Source organism: Lagopus muta, chromosome 5 (assembly GCF_023343835.1).
Source record: "Lagopus muta isolate bLagMut1 chromosome 5, bLagMut1 primary, whole genome shotgun sequence".
Taxonomy (NCBI): domain Eukaryota; kingdom Metazoa; phylum Chordata; class Aves; order Galliformes; family Phasianidae; genus Lagopus; species Lagopus muta.
The window spans coordinates 24,474,052-24,495,924 of NC_064437.1; the positions used below are offsets into that span (position 1 = coordinate 24,474,052).

A 21,873-nucleotide genomic window follows, 5' to 3' on the forward strand; every position below is an offset into this window, starting at 1 on the left:
CACAGCAACAAGCCCTGGTTTGTTGGTAACTTCCTCGAGAGAAGCTCGAGGCAAAAGCAGGGGATGTGCTGAGACAGGGTTCTAGGTCACCACCGGTAAGCCCCTGCACAGCACAGCTCTCCACTCATTACGGTGCCTCACTCGTTCACGCAGGGCTGTCACAGCTCCCCCCACTCCTGCTGCATCTGACAGCCAGGTGCTACAGCAGGAACCAGTTCAACATCACTGATTCTGGCTCTGCTGTCACAAGCCAGGAACCCCACACCCACAGCTGCCCTTTTGGCAAGGCAGTACCCACTGTGGATGCAGCAGTGTGTCAGAAAGGCAGACTTAGGCATTCTCCTGCTCCATTCTTGTTTCTATCAGTGAGAATGGATCCAAGTTCTTAATAGGGTAAAGCATACACATATACACCACTATAAGGCATTCTGGGTGTACCTCTCACCACAAACTCCAAGTAACATGTCCTTCATTAGAAGCTTCTGGTCACAAAAGCACCAAGGCCACAATGCCTATGGCTACTGTACACTTCAGGAACACGTTCAGCCTGACTTGAGAACAGTAGCAAAATTTATTCATCCTTGTAAAGACAGCCTGACCAACAGGACTGAGCCAGGTAATGATGTGGCAAAGCAGAAAGCACTGGGAACTCACTGGGCTAAGAAGGAGGCTGGGGGCTTTCAGATTCATACTGCAAAATAGACTGATGAGCAGCAAGCTCAGTGGCATGAATACAGATTCTGCTGCTCTAAGCCCTCAGGCAATAAAAAAGTTCAGTGGACAGCATCAATATAATTCAGCACTTTACTTGTTAAGTTGAAGGCCAGGTCTGTCTCTGCAATTCAGCAGATTCTGCCTAAGCAAGCAACTTTAACAGAAGTCGTATATTGCTTCTAACCTCTGTAGCACCAAGTGTTGCCAGGAAGACACAGGCAGGCAGTACATCCAGCAATACTCGCAGCCTTGAAGAGCAGCCTGAGCCAATTAAAGAAAAATCTCACCCTCAACACTGGAAATTTGGCAAAAGGAGAACCAAGCACACCTGCTCGCCCAGCTCCCTGCTACACAGGAGCATAACCAGCACATCTAAAACAAGGGACACCTCACAGCACAACTGTTGCAAGTTTTCTGAGCTATTCTGCAAATCTCATTCTTGATATCTGAGTTTATTTCCATGCCCTAAACTAAATCAACTGTGCTACAAAGTAGCTCTACTTGTCGTACATCACAATTAACAGACATCTAAATCAACATGCCCGAGCCATTTATTTTTCAGAAACAAAAGGTCAAGTCATCTTCTGAGAACTTTCTTGATTTGATGAGCAGGCAACTGCTGTTGGAATACTTCGAACGTAAGATGTTTCCAAGACTGGTAAATACTGCATAGGCTGGTTTCGGCCACAGGAAGCCTGGTGTAGAAACCCATTGTTTTACCTCCCAAAGGCAGTCTTGTGCGGCTGGCAGACCTGCAGCAAAGGCCATAATTGTGCTTTAGGAGAACTTCCCTGCCTGAGGTGGGGGGCCAAGGAAGCCCCCTGCTTGCTTGGTAGCAGCCCGGGAAGGAGCAAGGCCGAGCATCTTCTGGATGTTCTGCAAAAAGAAGAACAGAAGGGCACATCAGCACCAGGCCGCAACAAGGCAGACGCTAACGAGGAAGAAATGCCAGCTCTGCTTGCAGGTGTAACCTTCTCAGCAGCTTCAAAGGTTCACACTGTCACCCACAGAGTCTTATCAGTCTAACATAGAACAGAGATCTGCTCCTATACATCAGCAAGGAGGCAAACAGCCATCCTGAATGGCTACACTTAGCACTGGGTCTCCTTCTTCTACCTCAACTAAAGCTTCGTGTCTAAACCTGCATTTTGGCAGAGGGCTCTTTTCTACCTCCAGCTACACAGCCAGCAGACACACTGTGAACAATTTGGATCACAGATTGGTTTTATCAGTCAAATAGATGCAATCTAGCTGCATGGACACAGGAGCAGGGGCTAACATCAGCTTGTAGGCAGAAGGAAGGCAGATCTGTTTGCACAAGTTCTAGAAGGCGCTTCTCAGGCACCACCAGCACCTGCAGACCAGCGATGAAGGCTCCTGCATAGTGCAGTCTGGATTTGGGTCAGCAAGGTGGCAACAAAAGCACTTCCAAATTCAAGCCAGACACGTAAGCACAGAATTAATATGCATGCTAGCAATGCAGACAAGAACAGAGGACTGGAGGAAACTCACTGTAACAAGCACATGTAGCAAAACCAAGAAAACGACTACTGAAGTTACTTCCTCTGCTTTTTTGTGTTCGAGCAAGGTGTTTTAGTAGAAAGCAACAAGGAAAGCAGTAAGTATCAGAGTCAGGCACTAGCTACACACCTCACAACAAAATATTCTAGTAGTTCAATGTTTTTCTGCCTTTTTTGTGACACACTGCAACGTTGTAACTACAGAGTTACCAGTTCTATTGGTTTCATCCTTTGCTGTCTAGCTACAGCTCAAGATGCTACTCATGCAGTGCTGACAAAACAGGGATATTTGGTGCAAGGGAAAGAAGAAAACTGCGGCCTGCTGCTGTCATCAGCTGAGTCCTGGCTATCCAGACAACAAAAGGAGGAAGAAGGGCTCTCTTCAAACCTGAGCATCTTCTCCCAAATAACTGTCAGGACAGGTCAGATAGCAAGGCAAATTGAGTTCCTAAACATTTTTGATTAGGGAAGAAGGAAACGAAGAGGAAAAAAAAAAAAAAAAAAAGGCTGAGCTGCTTAGTTTCAGAGTAGCTCAAAGGGGTCATCTAGGGTGAAGAAAGGAAGGTTTCAGCTGGCACCTGTAAATGTGAAAGTGAAGACAGTTCAGCCATCTGCATGGTTTCCTGTGAATATCTTCAGCAGCACCTAACACAGTTAAGTCCAAGGCCTACATAAATTAGAGACTGGTTGATACTCAGTAAAGGAGAGCAGTTCACTGTGGGAAACTCCTCTGTGCGATTCACCTTCCTGGAGCTTTCAGTCAAGAGACAGACAGAGGGAGCGAAGCAAGAGCAGCTAACAGACAGATTCAGTAACACCAGAGGGTGTTGCAGAGTCAGAAGCAGGAAAGACCCAAATCCTGTCAGCTTTGTAGTGGCTCATGCATGGAACAGAATGAGACCCTAGCAAGCATCAGTGGGATCAACTGCCTGCCTCTCTCATTCCCACCCTGCTCTTAGTACCAGGACAGAGAACTGTGGTGCTAAAATTACTCCATCTGCTTGACTAGTTCTGAGGAGGAGAGACAACTTGTCTGTACATGGATTCAAGTACACAGCCACCCTGCAGGATTACCCTTCCATAGGAGTCTCATTTGTGCTTCTGCATTAGCCACAAAGTGAGATCTGCTGGACAGAAGTCCTGATGTCTACACCAGGGCTGGGGCAAGGTCCAGCAGAAATCTGTCCTGGCTGCTATGCACCACGCTGCACAAGGAAGCCTGCAGAGTCTGCTTCCAACACAGACAAGGCCAGCACCTTCAGGAGCACGACAGGAAGAAAGTAAATCATAAGGATCCAACTTCTTCTCATCTGAGCTCTGATAAACACTCCTCAGATAAAAGCAGATGTAGCTCTCATTCTTCTCGCAGTCGTCTTGAAATCCAGAAGGGGCCTCCAACACATCAGCGCGTGGCTGGGAAGATGAGGCCATATGGGAAAGTGCACTTGGGGCAGAAAGGATAATCGTTGGCTCCCTCTCCCTCTGGGAACGCATTTCAGAGAGAAGAGGCCTCATCTATGGCTCAAGCACGTGTGAAAAGGAAGTGAAGACCAGCAAACGCCTGAGGAAGAGCAACACAGCCTCCTTCACACGTAGCACAGGTGAAGGCCAGGAGTTCAGAAACAGGAGTGGGGACAGAGGATGTAACCCTGACACTGCGCCTCACGCCCAGTCCGGCAGCAGACTTTCCCAGCTGAAACCCAACAGCTCAAGGACCCTTGGAACGCCTCTCCCAGCAACCCTCTTCTCTCCAAACAGGAAAGCAGGAGGAACTGGGGGACAGGATTTACGTGCCAGGGAGAGCTGGGAACAGCGCAAAGGAAGTTACTCACCGCAAGTAAACTATTTTGGGAGATGCTGGCCAGGTCACAGGCAGCAAGCTTCCCAGTCAGTGTCTAAAGAGCTCATGCCTGAGAACCACATGAATAGCCTGCCTGTTGCTGCTCATCCCATTCAGGGGAGTTTAATCAACAGCCACCTAGCCTCCCCACCCTCACACACTCCCCTGCATTTCCCTCAGGATCTCTGGTCTTTCACATGCACAGAAGCTCCTCTGCTCTGGAGCTCCACCAGGATGGCTGCCTTCACTATCTCGATCCCTTGCAGTCAGATCAGTTCTAGCATTTAGGAGAAGGTTGAGGGATGTACAGTTCCCTTATGCTTTTTTGCAGCCTGATCCTCCTCGCATTGGACCAACAGCTGTTTAGAAGGCAGCCCAGTGAAATTTTCCCTTTTGCACACAGTGAAACAACAACAGGTCATGAAGCTTTCACCTCTATAGTCGCAGCACCAGGAACAAATCTTTGGCACCATTATGAGCATCCTTAATTGCTTTCTTCCCCTCTCCCTTGGCCTCTCACAGCCAAAGTCCTCTTCCTCATGCTGTTATCATCTAAGTAACTCCAAATAGTAATGAAACCAATCACAGGATGCCAGGAATCACAGCTTTAGTTCCTAGCTTTTGCAGAAAGTAACACAGCTGGTCTCTGCCCATCCCTCCATACAGCAAGGAAGAAGAAACTTGGAGCTGCCTAACAGATGAAGAATTGCAGGTACAGTTAATCACAGTCACGTAGATAAAGACAGCAGTACAAAAGCTGCAATCTAATGTTCCAGAGCAAAAACACTTTCCTTGAAAGCAACAAAGTAACTTCCATCCTCACTGGACCATCAGCACAAACTCTCCCACTCGAGGTAATCTGCTATCAGAATTTCTCCACTGAAGTTTGACATTTCTCCCCAGAACCACAGTGGTCAACTGCTCAGTTTATAATGTCTACTCATTTCATAACAGGCAACAGCAGGAAATGCCCAGGGCTAAAACAAATCACACAAATTCTATTCTTGGACAAAAAAAATCCACAGGGGGTTTTTCTGCAAGACAGCTCCCCAGTCAACTCAATAGGTGCAAAACAATTCTTAGAGATGCTGTCTTCAGTTCCAGTAATAGTCTGCAGCACTGGAAAGAAGGGACTTTTCAACATTAAAGGTAACAGAAGAGCACCACATAAGATTGCCCAAAGGAACAGACCACAAAGATGACTCAAAGTGCTCAAAAGGTCCAACTTCTTTCCAAGCAGCATACACTGTTTGAATTAGTGGGAAGTTAAACAAGATTTGTCCTGCAGAAAACACGAGGAAACTCCTGGCCTTTGGTACTTGAACTTGGAAGCTGGCCCTGCTCTGAGGGGGGGCAGGGGGTGTAGGGTGAACCCAATGACTTCCAGATGACCCTCTCAACCTGCAATTGTCTTATAATTCATTATTTGCTTTTACACGAGACCAGGCACAGATCCATTTCAACACACACACTCAATACGGAGACAATATTGAATTTAATTTGTGACTAAAGGAACTTTATCCAGATGCTTCACCGAGCTCACTCAAACTTCTGACAGCAGTGGCACTTGTCACTTCCCTCTGCCTATCTCTTGAATCTATATCCCTTGACACCCACTGAGGAAAAGCAATAAGCTGGCCAAGGAGAAGAGCAGCAAGAATTCAGGAAGCAAGTCAAAGAAAAAGGAAACAAGTACAAAAGAGCTGATTATTTGCACAGCTACTTCCACCAGCATTCATCCAAACTCCAGAACTGATTTATCCCCAGGACACTGGAAAAAAAAAAAAAAGTGGCAAAAATCTCTGGTTGCATCAAGGAGGTCTCCTTTGTCGTCCTCACCAGCCATTCTGTCTGTTAAGGAGGATTAGTCTTCATCCTCATCCCAACACAGTGCTGCTGCTGAACAACAAGCCAGTCACCTAGCTGGTTAACAGAGCCTGGTCCTGAACATATACTTCCTCTTATCCTTACTGACACTTCTCTTTTCAGAAGATGCAACTAAACTGCTTTACTGGGGACCTACGTGGCCTACTCTTGGTTCATCAAACCTCTCTTCTGAGTCACGTCCCTAACACTGCAAGAGAATCAGTGCTGAAGGTAAAGTTCTTAAGACTGGAAAAAAAAAAGGGGGGGGAAATATCGGGTGGCCAGCATAAAAAGGAAAAAAAACCAAACCTTTAACTTTTCACCTATTTTTGGCAAGTCTGTGAACTGATTTAACCTTTACAAACCTCAAGCCACCAAGGAATTTTCCTCTGAAGATGCTGTACTTCTCTGTCCTCCTATTACTGTGAAGGTCATAACTAATGGGCAAGAAGTGGTACTTGTACTGGCCTCTGATGGAAACAGTCTCTCAGCATATTAATAAACAAAGTGAATTAGGGACACGCACAGGAATTACAGCCATTTCTGCTACTCCTGTCTTAGTGCTCTGGTGTAATTATGGAGAGACTGCACTGCGTGTGCGTTCCCTGCTCCACACATGCAGGAGACAGCGATGTACTCACCTGCCTGATAGACATTGTGCAGAGGATGTAGAGGAAGATGAAGGAGCAGTCAGTGTAATCCTCACCCAGAAGGTTGCGGTGGGACAGGCCCTGGATGTATGAGAGGGGGATAAAAGGAAGCTTTGCCACCACTCGGCCATCAAATCTGAAAAAGAGAATAAAAGAAGAGCACTGGATCACATCTGGGGAACATAAACCACTTGGCTGCAGAAAGAACAGGCAAGCATTGCTTGCAGGCCACCAAAGCAGACAAGAACATGGAAGGCTGAAAAGCCATGCTGCTTTCTCCAGCCCATCCTTCTGCATTCTGTCAGAGGCTAAAACATCCCTTTTCAAAAGCCCCCTCACACTCAATCATCCGAAAGGTAATTGGGCTTCCCTCAATAGCTGTTTTGTCATGGTCGAAGCACATCACAGTGACACACAAGTGATCAACTGGACTAGTTGGTGATTCATAAGATCTTGGCTGGTGTTTTGCAGCTTACTAGTGCATTTTATTCCAGTGCTGACTGGATTCTTCAGTAAGATGGATGACAACCACGCTGCTGTACTGCAGGTACCGCAAGAAGATCGACTCTGCTTTAAGCAAAAGAGCATTATTAAGCAGAGTGTAAGTGAAGACATCTGTTTCTTCCCTGGAACAGCTATAATTCTCAGCACAAGATGCACGTAATACCCATCAAAAGCACACTTAACACCAACAGCCTTCTCTGTGTTATCTCTGCAAAGGCAGTAGAGGCAGGAAGATACCCCCTATTCCAAGCAGCCTGTTCTGCTCCTGGAACTCCTCCAGCTCCACATTCCAGGGCATCAGGCTGAGTGTGAATTCTGGCCTGTTTGCAAAGATTTCTCCCAGCCCAGACAGCCGTCCCAGTCTTTTGAAGTGAAGTGCGTATGATGCCTCATCGGCATGTGCATATTTGGATGTTATTTTCTCTGCGTGTGCTGATTTTCTAACAGGTGTTTCTTGTTTCAAGAGATCCTAAACGAGCGTTCTTTCCTGTGGAGATGCATTCACACAGCTACAGCTCAAACACATGCCAACTTTGTTTACATCTCACAGGCAGTTTGGCAGAAGAACTGGGAACGGATGCTTATCTCCCAGTAACATCCCCCAGTGGTTTCAAATTCTGCGTTATTCCTGCTGTGAGAATGACAAGTACTCCAGCAGCAGCACCCTCAGGTACCTGCTGTTTCCTCCAGCAGGCTTTTACAATTAGCATGAAGAGGTACTGAAACACACGGCTCAGAGCAAGGCAGGGAATTGATTGCATTAAGAAGCTTCTGACAAGAGAAAATTGAGACACACAGAAGCTAAATTCTCTCCCCAGAGAAAGCCCATCTGCTTGGAGGGCCCTGCTGCTACAGAACTCCCAGCCCTAAAGTATCTTTTAAGCCACACAACTGTTCATCTTCACACAGCACTTCATTCTCTGGGTTTAAACCAGCCTGCAACAAATCCTTCCTGCATGCCCTACCCTGCTGCTCCATTAGTAGTGCCACAAAGCAGAGGCAATCATCACCATCATGTCCATTTTGGCTTGGCTGACTTGGCAAAGGCAAGGTGCCCAGCTACAGCGCAGCAGTGTCCAAACAGCATTTGTCCAAAGGGTGGCAACACCACGCTGCTTCCACCCAACTCCTGCTTCTTTTGTCCCCCCAGAGCAACAAACTCATTCAAGAACAGGAAATCAAGCAAATTAGGCTACGGTCATTGCAGGTGTCAGCCATCCTTTTCTTCCTCTTCACACCACACCCACAGTGCCTCAGTGAATGACCTGGCAACAGCAGCTTCTCAGAAGGAGCCTAAAAGCATCCTGCATTCACATCACTGAAGCGTCCTCTTGAGCCACACAGCTAGTCTTTACACCATGCCAAGAGAATGCACGTATATGAGTGGGAGCCAGTTTCCTCAAACCATTCTGCAAGCATGAGAAAGTGCAGGTAAAAGCCAGCAAAGTCATCTAAGATACAAATGCACTAAGCTACCCTGCGCTGAGATCAAAAGCAAAATAAAATCAACTAAAAAAAATCTATCTGCCCCAAAAGCAAGACAGGCAAGAGTCCAGATTGTAATTCAGTGGCATCAGAACTCCTATGCTCAGCAACAAAGCTATTTCAATTCAAACACTCTCTGGAGAGCTCATGCTGCTCCTGTGTTGGCTCCCAGGACGGTCTCAGAAGAAAGGGGCAGCTTAAGGCAAGACATGCCTGGAAGCATCACGTGAGCCCATGGACAGCAACCCTCAGAGCAGAAGGAATACACATCCATTTGGTAGCCCAGGTAAGTGAATCAACAGCAAATCAAGACAGTACCCAGACTTTAAAGCACTTTAGTGCCACGCTCCCCTGCTCAGTTTCACAGCATTCCAGAGAATGCTAGATGCTGCAGTCAGACTAAGCTGAATAAATAAAGAGTCCACACAGTGGCAGTTCTGTTACTCCCTGCTTGCAATTATCCACCCACAGTCCTGCAGTAAAATAACAATTGACTGTACCCTAAGGACTGCCACCCCAAGAATGTAAACACCCATCAGCAGAGTAAGTACGCTGCCTAGATACTGAACAGGCTCCTCAAAGTCATACTGACCACATTATCTTCAGATTTAACAGCTAACAAAGACTAGCTGTCACATTTCAAGACCAAACCAAGTTTTCAAAGCCAAGCAGTCCTTCAGTTTTGCATCTCTGAAGGAAAGCTTTCCATAACCATGCAAACCAGACTTTTTTTGTTTCAGACTTTGACTAGACCAACTCCAGGTCGCTTTTTTAAAATCAAAAGATTGGAGTCCATGCCTGGACCTGTTAATATCTTGACTCTGATCACCTTTAGTAGGGCAACAGCAAACTCTGCAATTACAGCTCATTTTTAAGGGCAGGAAAGCTGACCCAGTTTTGTTTTCAAGTGTTCTTTAGTCACACTATAGCAGAGCCAAATAAGCTGAAGACCGTGGCTAGATGCCTGACACCTACCAAACTTACCATGGTCAAGATGTTTTAAACAGAAAAGATCATAAGGTGTGTTCAGTTTGCATTCATTTTATTCAATTTAACAGCACCCAGCTTGCAGTATCCACTCTTGAGAATAGAGTGACCACATGCTGTGACCTGACCACATAATTCATGTGATATATTCATCCATTTTACAGATTAGTTATGGTTCTTGGATAAAATCCTAGAAGAGTATATACATAGATTCAACATGAACATTTAAGAAAGATACAAAAAGCTGATACTTACATAGAGTTAAACATCCCCATCAAGGCAGTGAAGCAGAAGCCAATGGCAAACATGGATTTCATCCGAACCTGTAAGTTGAAAGAGGTAATCAAACAGCAGGCAACAGGACTACAGTGAGAGGTTAGGGCTCACAGCCTCAAGAGCAGGCCTTGTACAGCATCACTGGAATCTAGAAGGAAAATGATGACACAAGGCTGGACAGACTGCAAAGGGAGTGACTCGAATGCAAGTCCAGTCAACAACCAGGCACAAAGCCACAGTGTGGAACACTGTTGTGAAGAGCAACTCCAGAGAGGAAAAAGGAACAAAAATTGCTTAGAAATTGTCTTGTTGGCTTTCATAGGTAAAAGCCTACACAACCAGTATGAGTTCATCCTAAAAAAACAACTTGCAAGAGGAAGTCAGACAACTAAGTTCTACATCATGGAAACTTATAAAAACGAAGGGGGCTAAGGAGGGGGATAAGGTGAGGTGGTAACTGCTGGAGAGTTCAAACTAAAATCTGGACATATCAGAAGTAATCCAGAAAGAACTGTGAGGAGGAGGAGCTGCTAGAGCTGCCAGATGAACAAAGACTTTGTTGGAAAACTACTGAGTGAAATCTCCAGCAGGTGGGAACTGGCTCTAGTTTTCTTACCATTGACAAGTCTCTGTTGTTATTCTTCAGTTTCTCCTCTTGTCTCTCTAGAAGGATGAAAACAACAACAGTTATCATCAGTTACACCAAGCTAGAAACATGAACATTTTCATTTCCAGGAAGACTTAACCTTCCTAGCTCTTCAAACAAGTAACACTCCCCAAATCAACTCCATCTTTCTGTGCCAAACAGTATGAAGTGGAAAAATCACTCATAGCCAATTGCCTCTCCATCCCAACAACACACAGCAAAGCAGACACAAAAGAGGAGCAAACTAGAAGAATCATACACTCAGCACTTCTGGAAGAAATGCACAGAATGTCAGATTTGCCAGCTCAATCCACTAACACAGCAGCATGAGCAACACTGCCAGAAAACAAAGAGAGTGCCTACAAAGCACACTTCTGCAAGCTGTGCTCACTGCTGCAGGCACACCACATAAACAAGGATCTTATTTTGGAGGTGTCAGATTGAGGATCCAGAGGTGCACCCAGGGCTTTGAAACTGCAGTAAGGATGTGGATGAAGAATAATGTGAAAGCAGAAAGAAAGGGGGATGCAGAGCCACTATCAAGGGCTCTTCGACAGGCAAATTGTCCAGCAGATCCCTGCTGAAGTTTCAGTACAAGGAGCCCGCAACACAGAAGCTCAGAGGGTTATCTTTCAAGCCCTGAATAAAAGCTGATAAACATAGAGACTTGCAATCAGTGTGGTTACAAAGCAAGAGAAACACCCCTACCCAATTTCTTAGAATCATCCTTGCTGTTTTCAATTGCTTATAACTGCAAACCATTCCCGAAGGCAGGAACTTTCCACACACCTGTTTCCTGACCTAGGTGGAGAGTTTTGTTTTCAGACACATCAGCAACTAGGCCAGATCTTCAGAAATCACGTTTGGCACAAATACTTGTTTTTTCCCCTCACCTACATAACTAACCATCTAAATAGATGGACTAAAGGTTACACAGCAATGAAGAATACAGCCCAGATCCCCACCGTGCCTGACCTGTTTCTTATTTCTACAGATTCAAAACAAATATGCTCCAGGTGTCCTACCACTCTATAGAAATGGTTTATAGCCACCCAAGGCATACATCAACAGCATTTAAGTAGCTTGCTACACAGCTGGTAAGAATAAAGAGGAAAAAGACTGGGTTAACGAGGAGCATCTTGCAGTACCAGCTCTTCCAATTCTGCTCATTGGAACAGGAACTATGAGGACACAACAAAAAACCTTATCTGCCAGCACTGGTTTATGTGGGCTACTGGGAACACCACAGTCTCTTTTTCTAGGTGCAGAAAGCCAGAGCAAAGTTACAAATGAGCCAACACACTCTTCCAGCTGAGGTGGCAGAAGCTGCATTGTGGTATTGGAAGCATGCTGCTCCAGAAACATAAAAAGTGATTTAGACACTATGAGTAAAATCAGCTCTCTCTACAATTAATAGAAATTGTTAAGTAGGAAACACCAAATTAAGCTTGGCCATGCAACTTTCATCCTCCCTCCGCGCACACGCGCATGATTCATCTGTTACGGGACCAAGCAAGGTTGCACACACACCTCCTGCCTTGCCCTGTGCACAAGACAAACAACAACTGAGGCAGGCCTGCACCACAGCTGTGACTATCCTGAGAAGGCACCTCTTGTTTTTTTTATTATCTGGAATTTTAGAACTCAAAGTAACCCCAGCACAAGTCATCTGACTGTCACAGCAACGCTACAATCTGCATAACTCAGCCACTGACATCAGTTTTCAACGGCTATGAGTCATTTTCTGGGTGCCCAGATGGGCATGCAGGCCTGATTTTTCAGAAACACTAAGAATGCAGCTTTGCCCGAAAGCAAACGACTTATGCAGCACTTGCAAAACAAAACCCAACCAACCCAACACTCAGTATCTTAAGCTTGGCCAGCAAGCAACACAGCAAACAAAATCAGTGGTCACTTCCTAAGTTTTGTTCTTAATCCCTTTGTGCTTTGTTTTCATTTGCAAAACAAGATTATTTCAGCATATTGAAAAAAGAAAACAAAACAGTGCAGCACCTGATTCCTCAGATTCTACTGTTTATTAGTTTAGTCCAAGCACAAGTAAAATATTCTCTGCTAGAAACACAGCTTGGATAGCACCGTGCAAAGTCACTGACACGTTGAGAAGTGACCATAAGTAACAACAGCCACCTAAAATCAAAATTGCCTTATCCAGTCATTTTATTTATCCCATATATGGGTTACTTAAGACTAAAAGCTAGAAATAGGAAGAACAGAGGGAGAATTTGGGCTCCTCTCCTTTCAGAAGTGTAGTAATAACAGGTTTCATACCTAGGAAGAACTGTTTGAAGATGTGTTTATAATTACTCTGGAGCTTTGAACAGATCAAATGAGCAATTCAGCTACCTGGTGTTACAGAGGAACAAGGAAACCAACTCCCAGGAGCTCTCAGAAGTGTTCTTGCTATGATTTCTGTAATAATTTAACCAGGCTTTACTGTACATTTTACTTTAGAGACCTGAAGACAAGAGAACCTTCTAAATCTCAGACACATTAAACATCTACCATGTTATTCTTGCACAATCCACTGTTTAAAGAGTTACCTTAACAAGTAAAACTGTATTGACAATGAAAAACAGAACGGGAAAAAAGATCACATTGCTCAATTCTAGATACTGGTTTATCAAATTTTAAATAAACGTAAGCACAGAGTCAACTCACAAATATCTTCAGCTCTGAAGTGCTCAAAAATGAAAGACCTAAAAATCACAGTCAGAGCTTCCACAGGCTGTCAGCACACTGCAGCAAAGAACTTTGGCAACTGAAATTAATAAGTCACATCCACGACTGTTGATCACATCTTGGTGAGGCTGCACTCCTCCAAATTTGTTGGAACCACCCAGAGGACATCTGCCTCCTGCTCTGGAGGAATAAGGCATCGAGGTTCACGAGCCGGCTGCCATGCTAAGAACCAGCTCCAGTACTGCTTCAAAAGGAGGGAAGGTCACTTTCTCCATGTTCCTAGGGCACTGCACTCCCCTCCTAACCTTACCTATTTTCTTTTTCTGCTGTCGGCCTGCTGATTCGGTTATCGTTTCTTTCTTCTTTTCCACTGCAAAATGCAAAGAAAGATGTTCCATCACTTGTGCACAGACACTGACCCCCCTCCTTCCACACAAGAAAACAATTTTATTCCCTTTAGAGAACAGAGACACAAAAGGAAGTTATAACTACGAACACGTTCAGAACTAACAAGTTATTAACCACTCCAGGCTGACCAGGTGCAAACTGAACATTGAAAATCCAAAAAAATCTTTCCCAAAGCTTGGATGAGATATAGGAATGTTTCAAAGAGTCAATTTTAAACTCTGCTGAGAACACATTGTTAACCAAGCAGCCCGAGGACAATTTTAGCTCAAATGACCACTGCTGATTTGTCATTAGTAGTAGACAGTACTTTTGATTCAGCAAGTCTAATGAAAAGGGCTTTGTGGCAAGCTCTGCACCCGATTATCTGCAGTGGGAAGCAGAACACAGGAAAGCTTGTGTTCTCTGCCTGCCTGTGAAGAAGGGGTGTAATTCTCAGGGGAAACGCCATCCAAGCAGTCAGCCAGAGCATCCCCATTCCTTTTCAATTAGTACTGAAGCAGTTCCAGTCCTCTAAAGCAAGAGCCTAAGCTCACAGTTAATAAAACCCCAAGTCAGACGCTCACCAAACAAATCCAAACAACCAACACTGCATTAAAAAAAAAAAAAACCTAAGACCAGCATAGCAAACTTCCAATATAGAGAGTGTGCTGCTCATCTGAAAGTGCTCTTCTGGAAACAGCCAGAGCAGCTTTTCCAAGAGACTGGTCTTGAGGTAAGACCTACAACAAGAGCACTAGAAGCGAGGATGATAAAGCACACAACAGTGCTTTCTTACCCTAAATACATACGTCTACTGTATTTTCCACCAAGCAGACTTGACTCCTGTAAGCTCACACAATCAGCTTTAAAGAGCTGAGCACCAGAACTCTTCTCTCACATCAGTACCAGCTCAGCATGGATGTTAGATCACAGAATCTTTAGAGCTGGGAGGGACTACTGAGGGTCACCTGGTCCAAATCCCCTGCAATGAACAGGGACACCTCAGACATACTCTAGTGTGGATTTTAAAGCTCAGGTAAAATGAAAACAGCCTTCCAAGTAATAAAAAGGTGTGCTGTGTTGGCTTCTGAAGTGCTAGTAATCTGCAATTCAGCCACATACAACTGCCAGGAAATCCATGCTAGCCTAAACAAGGTGTCACATATCATCTACAACACATCTGTTGTAAGACAGCTGCTTTTCCAAAGAATAAGTACATCTACAATGAGCAAGATAGAAGGGCACAAGCCAGGAAAGCCTGTTCAGAGGGAATGCTTGGAGAGAGGTGCCAGACGACCATACATCTGTGCTCACAAAGAGCATCTCGCTCCTGCTGGGATACCCCAATCAGCCCAACCCAACCCTAGCCCACATAATCCCACAGTCTGGCAAACGCTGGCTTTTCAGGGCTATCTGCTCTTTCCAGCTGTAACCAAGGGGCACCTCCAGATCCCAGCTTCGCTCCAAGTAGTGCTATTGGACCTTATGTCAGCCCTGACAGGCCCTACAGCCTACCATTCCTTATGGCTTGCACAGGACAAATAACTGTCAGGCAGCCTCACAAGGCTGTCTGCAGGAATACGGATAACACTTCCATCCATACCCTGCAGACCAGAAACACTTACTGCAAATTTACTGCTACATTTATCCCAGGACACCTGCTATCATTTCTTCATCAGTCTCCAATAATGCCGTGTCTCTCAACAGAAACAAGAGAATGAGAAGAGATGAAACTAAGGATTACAAGTAAGAGTGCTGCTCAAGCAAACTACTCAGCCCATTTGTTTTGGCAAACTGTTAGGATTGCTAGTACTCCCACAGGAGAACTTAAAGATCTCTCATGTGTTTTTTCCTGTTTCAGATGTGTTGGACAACAGTTGAAAGGTGTGGCTCAAGAGCTCTACAAATTGCCTGTAAGCCATCAGGTCAGCCAGCTGTCCTCAGCACAGGAGGAAAACAGATCAAGCCTTAAATTTTAGTAACTCCTCATTATGCTGTTCTTTTTTAGGGGGGAGGGTGGCTGGTGATTTAGGAGAATAGAGGGAGCATCAAACAAGGAGATTAGAAACTAACAGAGATGCATGAACTTTCCCTTCAGATTATAACCTAGATATCAGGACAGCTATTAAAAAACTGCACTAACACCTTACAGAAATCATTATACTGCAGAGATTAAGCCAAGCTAACAGCCTTTGAGTTCTACTCTTCAGTTTTCAGCTGGGTTTCAATTACTTCTAAAACTTGCCTTCTGTGGCTAATTCTGCCCAACTCATCTTTATCAGCCAAACAGGATTGGAGTGGGCACAGATGCAATCCCCAACTGACACTGCCAAGATGACAACAGCCCCTAAGTTTAGGAGCCAAGACACAAGGATGACTAACTTTCACTTTCCAGCTCATCTTGCCCATAGGAAGGCTAGACTGGAAAGAACATGGTTTAATAATAATATTTTCTCTTGCTTTCCAGAAGCACTGATATCATGGTGAAAAAATGTGAAGATTAACAGCAGCTCAGGTTCAACCCCCACATCACCACATATTGTCTCTTACTGCTGGAAGCTGCACAGAGAATACACAATGAGGTTTGAACACGTAGCTCCATTTCTCCTCTGCTCCTTGATGTCTGATACAGACAGGTCCATTGAAACACTCCATACACAAACATACCTTCTCACAACTTCTTATTTAACATCTGACATGTATCTTCTGACAGCTCGCTCTCTGCTCCCTTCTCCAACCCTTCTCTAATCTATCCTTGTCTAATCCTTCCCAGACCTCTCGAAGTTACCTGGGACAGTTTTCTTCTATCCAGTTTTATTTTTGTTTCCAGTTTATAACAGTATATTTTCATATCAGCTGACAGCTTGGATTCTTCTATCATAACTCTATCCTTACTCATTTCCCATGCTTAATCATCACTTTTTAGGTATTATGCTTTACCTCTCAGGGTATTCTTTCAAACTATTCTTACTACATATCTCAAATCCTTCATCCTCCTTGAAAAACAGAAACTACATCCCTGAATTTACTTCAGGGAACTAAAGGAATACAAATATATACACACACAAGCTACTCATGCTCAGAAGCTGAATCCAGTACTGATCCCCCTCCTGTCTTCCAAGAAAAGCAGAGTGGATGGCATAAAATTGAAGCCTTTCTACCAGCCTCAATTCACAAAAAAGACAAAAATTAAGAACAGAGATAAGCCCTTTCCATACCAGTTTAGGTAATTTATTGTAATGCTATAATGGAACGATAATAGCAGGGAGGCAAAGTCTTTGTCTACAGCAAAGGCCAAACGCAGCAGCCAGAGATGCAAAAATGAAGATCTGCTTACCTCAGCTAAGCAGGGATCTCCTGCCCTCACCTCCACTGCCAACCCTTAAATGAGGGCTGGGAAGGGGTGGATCATGGCTCTACCCCTTCCATCACTCAGGTTCATTGCACACACCTGAGCTCCCCTGGGTTGGCCTCAGATTTTTTTTTGGGAGGGCCTCAGAAATTCAGATCCTTTCTGTCCCTTAGAAGAAAATGTTGCAGAAATATCTCAGAGCACAAACTCTGCTCATTTTTACATGTGCCAAAGCAAGCTACAAGAAGAACAGCGTTCTCTCTAATATCTGAAAAATACTTACATTTTTTGCTCTGTTTTTCCACTTCAGCCTTTAATCTCTTGTATTTGTCTGTTCGGTATACCAGCACCCAGGTTATACCTGAAACAAATAACCAGCACATATCTGGGTAAGTAAAGATCTCTTGTGATAAATAAAGATACGAGTTTGCAAACGTGTGTGCAGAAAATACATTGTGCCTACAAAACCACGTTATAATACAACAAAGGTACCACAAATCATGATCAAACCAGTCATGCCACAAGTGCTGAGTGTTCAGAGGTTTCTGAACTGCTTAAACTGAGCTCTTACGTAAGGCTCTTGGTCCCCTTTTTTGGGGGGGGGGAGGGGAGAAGATGGAGGAGGGGCTTTGGTTTGACAACAGTGCTGTGCTACTGAGTCCCTGGGATCACCAGCTGCAGAGAAGGGAGCCATATGGACACTCTGGAAAGTCACATCGCTCTCTCCTGAAAAAGACAATGAGGTGAACACCAGCTAAGCCCAACACAGTACAGGACTCCTGGAAAGCAAATGCCATATTCAGCATGGGATTCCCTTCTGAATTTCCCCAGAAATAAGGTCTTGAAGCCCTAGGACATGAAGAGATTTAGGCTGGACATTAGGAAATACTACTTTTTTGAAAGAGTGGTCAGGCACTGGAATGGGCTGCACAGGGAGGTGGTGGAGTCAGCCACCCTGGAGGTATTCAAGGAATGTTTGGATTTTGTGCTGAGGGATGTGGTTTAGCGAGTACTGTTGGTGGCAGGTGGATGGTTGGACTGGGTGATCTTGAAGGTCTTTTCCAACCTTGGTGATTCTATGATTCTGCAATTTTGGAGTTGTATAATCAAAGAATATTAGGATGTTATAATAACAAAATAAACAAGAGAGTTAGGCAAAATATACTATGATAACAAAAAAGAATAAATAGAAGGCTTACCCTTATCTTGGGCTCACCCACAAAACACTAGTAGAGGCGACCTCCAGAAGAGATCCTTCCCCACTGGTAGTCAGCTCTTAAATAGGTCTAGAAGAGGTGCAACCAGGCTCCACCCCCTTCCAGCAGCACAGGTAAATTGCCTTCACCTGTGCTCCTCTGGCTGACTCATTGCTTGCCTCAGGTGAGCGATCAGAGGTTCAGGCCGTGACTCAGCAGTTCCCATACAGGAGTATAGCTCAGGCCCAGGGAAAGGGAGCAGCATCTGATTTGGAATGCCTCAAAAAGCATTTATTCAACCAGACCTTAACAATCTGTGCCTGTTTTTTCACCCTGACATTTAACAACCCCAAATGCAGACAATCTAAGTCTTCCTCATTGCAAGTTCAGTCAATTTCTTTGTATCTGTTTAGTAACAGCTACAAAAAAGAACCATATAATCACTCCGGTTAGAAAAGACCTTTGAGACCATCAAGTCCAACTGCAAGACACCAATATCCTCTTTATTTAGAGCAATACACTGAAAACTGTTATTATCTCCTTCCTTCTAAAATAAAAGGCCCATTCCCTCCACCATGCTCTGCCAGACAGTTTTATTCAGGTGTTACCCACCGCCACCCCCTGGAGTCCCAAAGCCCACCTGTACCATCAACAGCCCCGAGTGGCTCTGACTAAGCGATCCCTCTTTCACCCCTCCCTCTTCTGCTTTCCCTTCCTCCACGTCTCTTCCAAACAAACCCCATCCTGCCAATCCTTCCTGCCTCCCCGCGCTCAGAGTCACGGGGAAGGGAAGGCAGCCCCCTGACAACCACCCCCAGTCCATCCTGAACGGCACCAGCAGGCCAGGCCCGGCTCCGCGGCCTACTCCTGCGCAGGGCCCAGCCGGGGTAGGCCTCACCGCAGCGCGCCCGGTGCTGGACAGCACTCACCCTCAGCCAGCAGAGCGGTACAGACGGAAATGAATACGATAAGAAGGGTATCGGCGAACATGGTGCTCATGGCGCCACCGGCCCCACCGCCGCGCTCCCGGAAGCAGGCCCTGTCACCCGGAAGCTACTGAAGACAGCGTCGCCTAGCAACGGCCGGAAGCGAAAGTGTAAGCCCCGCACTTCCGGCTTGCTGACGCTAGCCAATCAGCTCGGCGCTGGGAGAAGGGCGGCAGGAAGTGAGGGGGCGGGGAAAGCGCGAGCAGACCCTTCTCTGATTGGAGGAGCCGGCTGTCAATGTGGGCGGGGCCCCACCCCTGGCAGTTGGGATAGAGGAGTGGGCATTGCCGCAGTGTTGTGGTGCTGGGGAGTGGAGTTGGTCTGGTTGTCTGCTGCGGGCTCTGGAGTTCTGCCAGGCTGTTGCAGAATAAAGTATATATAACATAATATAATACTTCCCAATAATCTATTGTCGGCTCTTTGTTGGGATGGCCTTTGTGCACCTTGAGTCCTAAGTGCTGGAGCCACAGGGCTGGAAGAAAGGAAGCAGGCCTTGCATTTCAGTGCCTGTGTGCAGTGTCTGCAGATGGTGCTTGCATTTCAGTGCCTGTGTGCAGTATCTGCAGATGGAGCCTTGCATTTCAGAGCCTGTGTGCAGTGTCTGCAGATGGAGCCTTGCATTTCAGAGCCTGTGTGCAGTATTTGCAGGTGGGATGAGGCTCAGACCACTAACCGGACAGGGAAGTGATGGCAAGGATCCAGCAGGCTAATTGACTTTTATTGGGGCTACACCTGTAGTGACAGAAGGAGACCAAATCCACAGGCTATGCTAGGATGAGGAGACCTGGAAAGCTGACAAGGAAGCAGGGAGCGGCAGGTCCGTGTCTCCTTGTGTAACACTGGGCTTGCCAGCAGTAATCAGTGCCCCATGGGGTTACGTGCATGAAGTGAAATATAAAATAAGGGAGGTAAAAAGCTCTGCCATTGCCCACAAGTTAAACACTTCCCAGAAAGATAGTGGCAAAGTGGTAGTTCAGTGGAAGCAACAAAGTGATAAATGAAGGATGTGAGATCAGGCAGCAAACAAACTTTCTGCAGCCTGATGACATCCACAAGCAAAGCAACACTAAAGCCACAAGTGTGCAGGTGTCTGTGGTGGCTCTGGTGTCACTACAGCTTCCTGCTCAGTGAGAGCCATCAGAGCACCGTGGGTGACACTAATATGTGGGTGAAGGACAGATGAGGAGCTGGGAGAAGTTTGATTTCATCTAACGAGCCTGGGATGTAAGCAAATGAAAAATGTTTTCCTAATACATGGCTCTGGATGTACAAGGTAAGGGCCCATCCAACCTATAAACGTTCTGGATGCAGCAGGGGTGGCATTTCTGCAGGTAACCCTCATATCCATGCTGGAAGAAGACATGTCCAAACAGACTTTGTGTACTGAAGTCTCCAGGCTGAAACCAAACAGAAGATTGGATAGTTTTGCAGGCTGTCAGTGACTGGCACTGCTCAGGAAGAGCAATGTAATCTTCTCGGGTGCTTTCCTATGAAAACTGCTGTGAAGTTAACTAAGACTAGAATCTGATTCACTTCTACTTTACTGCTCTGACCTGTTTCTGAAGGAGCTGTTAATCTGATTATTGCATGTTCTCTTTTTGTTCTGTATATTGGAGCCTTCAATATCACCCACTTGCACCCCATCACAAGATTTTTACTTATTTTACCTTCTACAAGTGCACCCTGCCACAAGGGGAATGATGATGCGATGCCACAATAGGCATCCTGCAGAGCACCCGTGGTCTGAAATGCCCTCAGCACAGTAGAGATTCTGATCTGTCCCCAAAAAAGGGCAAGAGAGAGGCTGGCAGCAGTGAGGGAGGAGAACCCAGTAACACGGAGGTAACTGCACACCAAAGGGGCTTTGCCATTCCGGTACATGTACATTGATCTGGGGGTAGGAATGATGAGCTTGGAACAGCTCTTGGTGATGTGCAGGAAGCGTGCTCGCAATTGGTGCTTGGAAATTGGCATGGAGCCATGGGAACCCACTGGAATTTGTCCTCGCAGGAAGCTTCCATCCACATTTAGCACTTCCTGCCCTGGCACTGCCACACAGTGCCATGCTCCCAAGTGACAGGCTGCGCTCTGCGCAGGGAGAATTGGGAGCAGGGACAGAGGGCTGCACCTTCCCTGGAGATCTCCTTCTCATCCTTGTGGTGAGGGCTGGCATCCCATCTGGCAAACATCTCCACAGTGTTGTAGTAAAGTGGAAGAAGCTACAAACCTCACATCTGCGAGCAGGATGGGGAGGAATCTCAGCACGTCACTTAGGACATCTGTGTCCCGAAGAGGGATCAGCTCTATCAAAAACTGGGAGATGGTTTTAAACTAAAAAGGGGAAATGTAGATTAGATGTTAGGGGAAAAATTTTCACTCAGAGGAGGGTAAGGCGCTGGCTGCCCAGAGCTGTGGGTGCCCCATCCCTAGAGGTGACCCAGGCCATGGATGGGCCCTGGGCAGCTGAGCTGGGGAGCAGCCAGCCCACAGCAGGAGTGGGGCTGGGGAGTTTTGGGGTCCCTTCCAACCCAACCATACTGTGATTCTATGAAAGACTTTCTATATGGGAGCTTTCCCAGTGTGCTTTTTTAAAATCCTGGATGGTGGAGAGTCCCTGCTTTCCCAAAACAATCTAGTCTGATACTTCTTTCTCACACTTACTTAGAAAATACCCTTGAATATCTACTCTGAATTGTCCCTGTTGCAATCTGAGCTGGAAACGCTCTGTTCCAGTCCTTGTGGGTAGCAGAAATGTTTTCCCTGC

General features: G+C 45.8%; 1 protein-coding gene across 1 annotated transcript; it reads right to left on the minus strand.

Moving 5' to 3' along the window:
* Positions 1 to 1,247: 1,247 nt before the first annotated feature.
* TMCO1 (transmembrane and coiled-coil domains 1) lies at positions 1,248 to 19,189 on the minus strand. The gene is made up of 7 exons (XM_048945134.1): positions 19,053 to 19,189; positions 17,211 to 17,288; positions 13,499 to 13,558; positions 10,459 to 10,505; positions 9,822 to 9,889; positions 6,582 to 6,726; positions 1,248 to 1,590 (listed from the first exon to the last, which is right to left on the minus strand). Exons 1-7 carry the CDS (start codon positions 19,120 to 19,122, stop codon positions 1,492 to 1,494), a joined length of 567 nt encoding a protein of 188 aa, XP_048801091.1. The 5' UTR covers positions 19,123 to 19,189; the 3' UTR covers positions 1,248 to 1,491.
* Between the last annotated feature and the right edge of the window lie 2,684 nt (positions 19,190 to 21,873).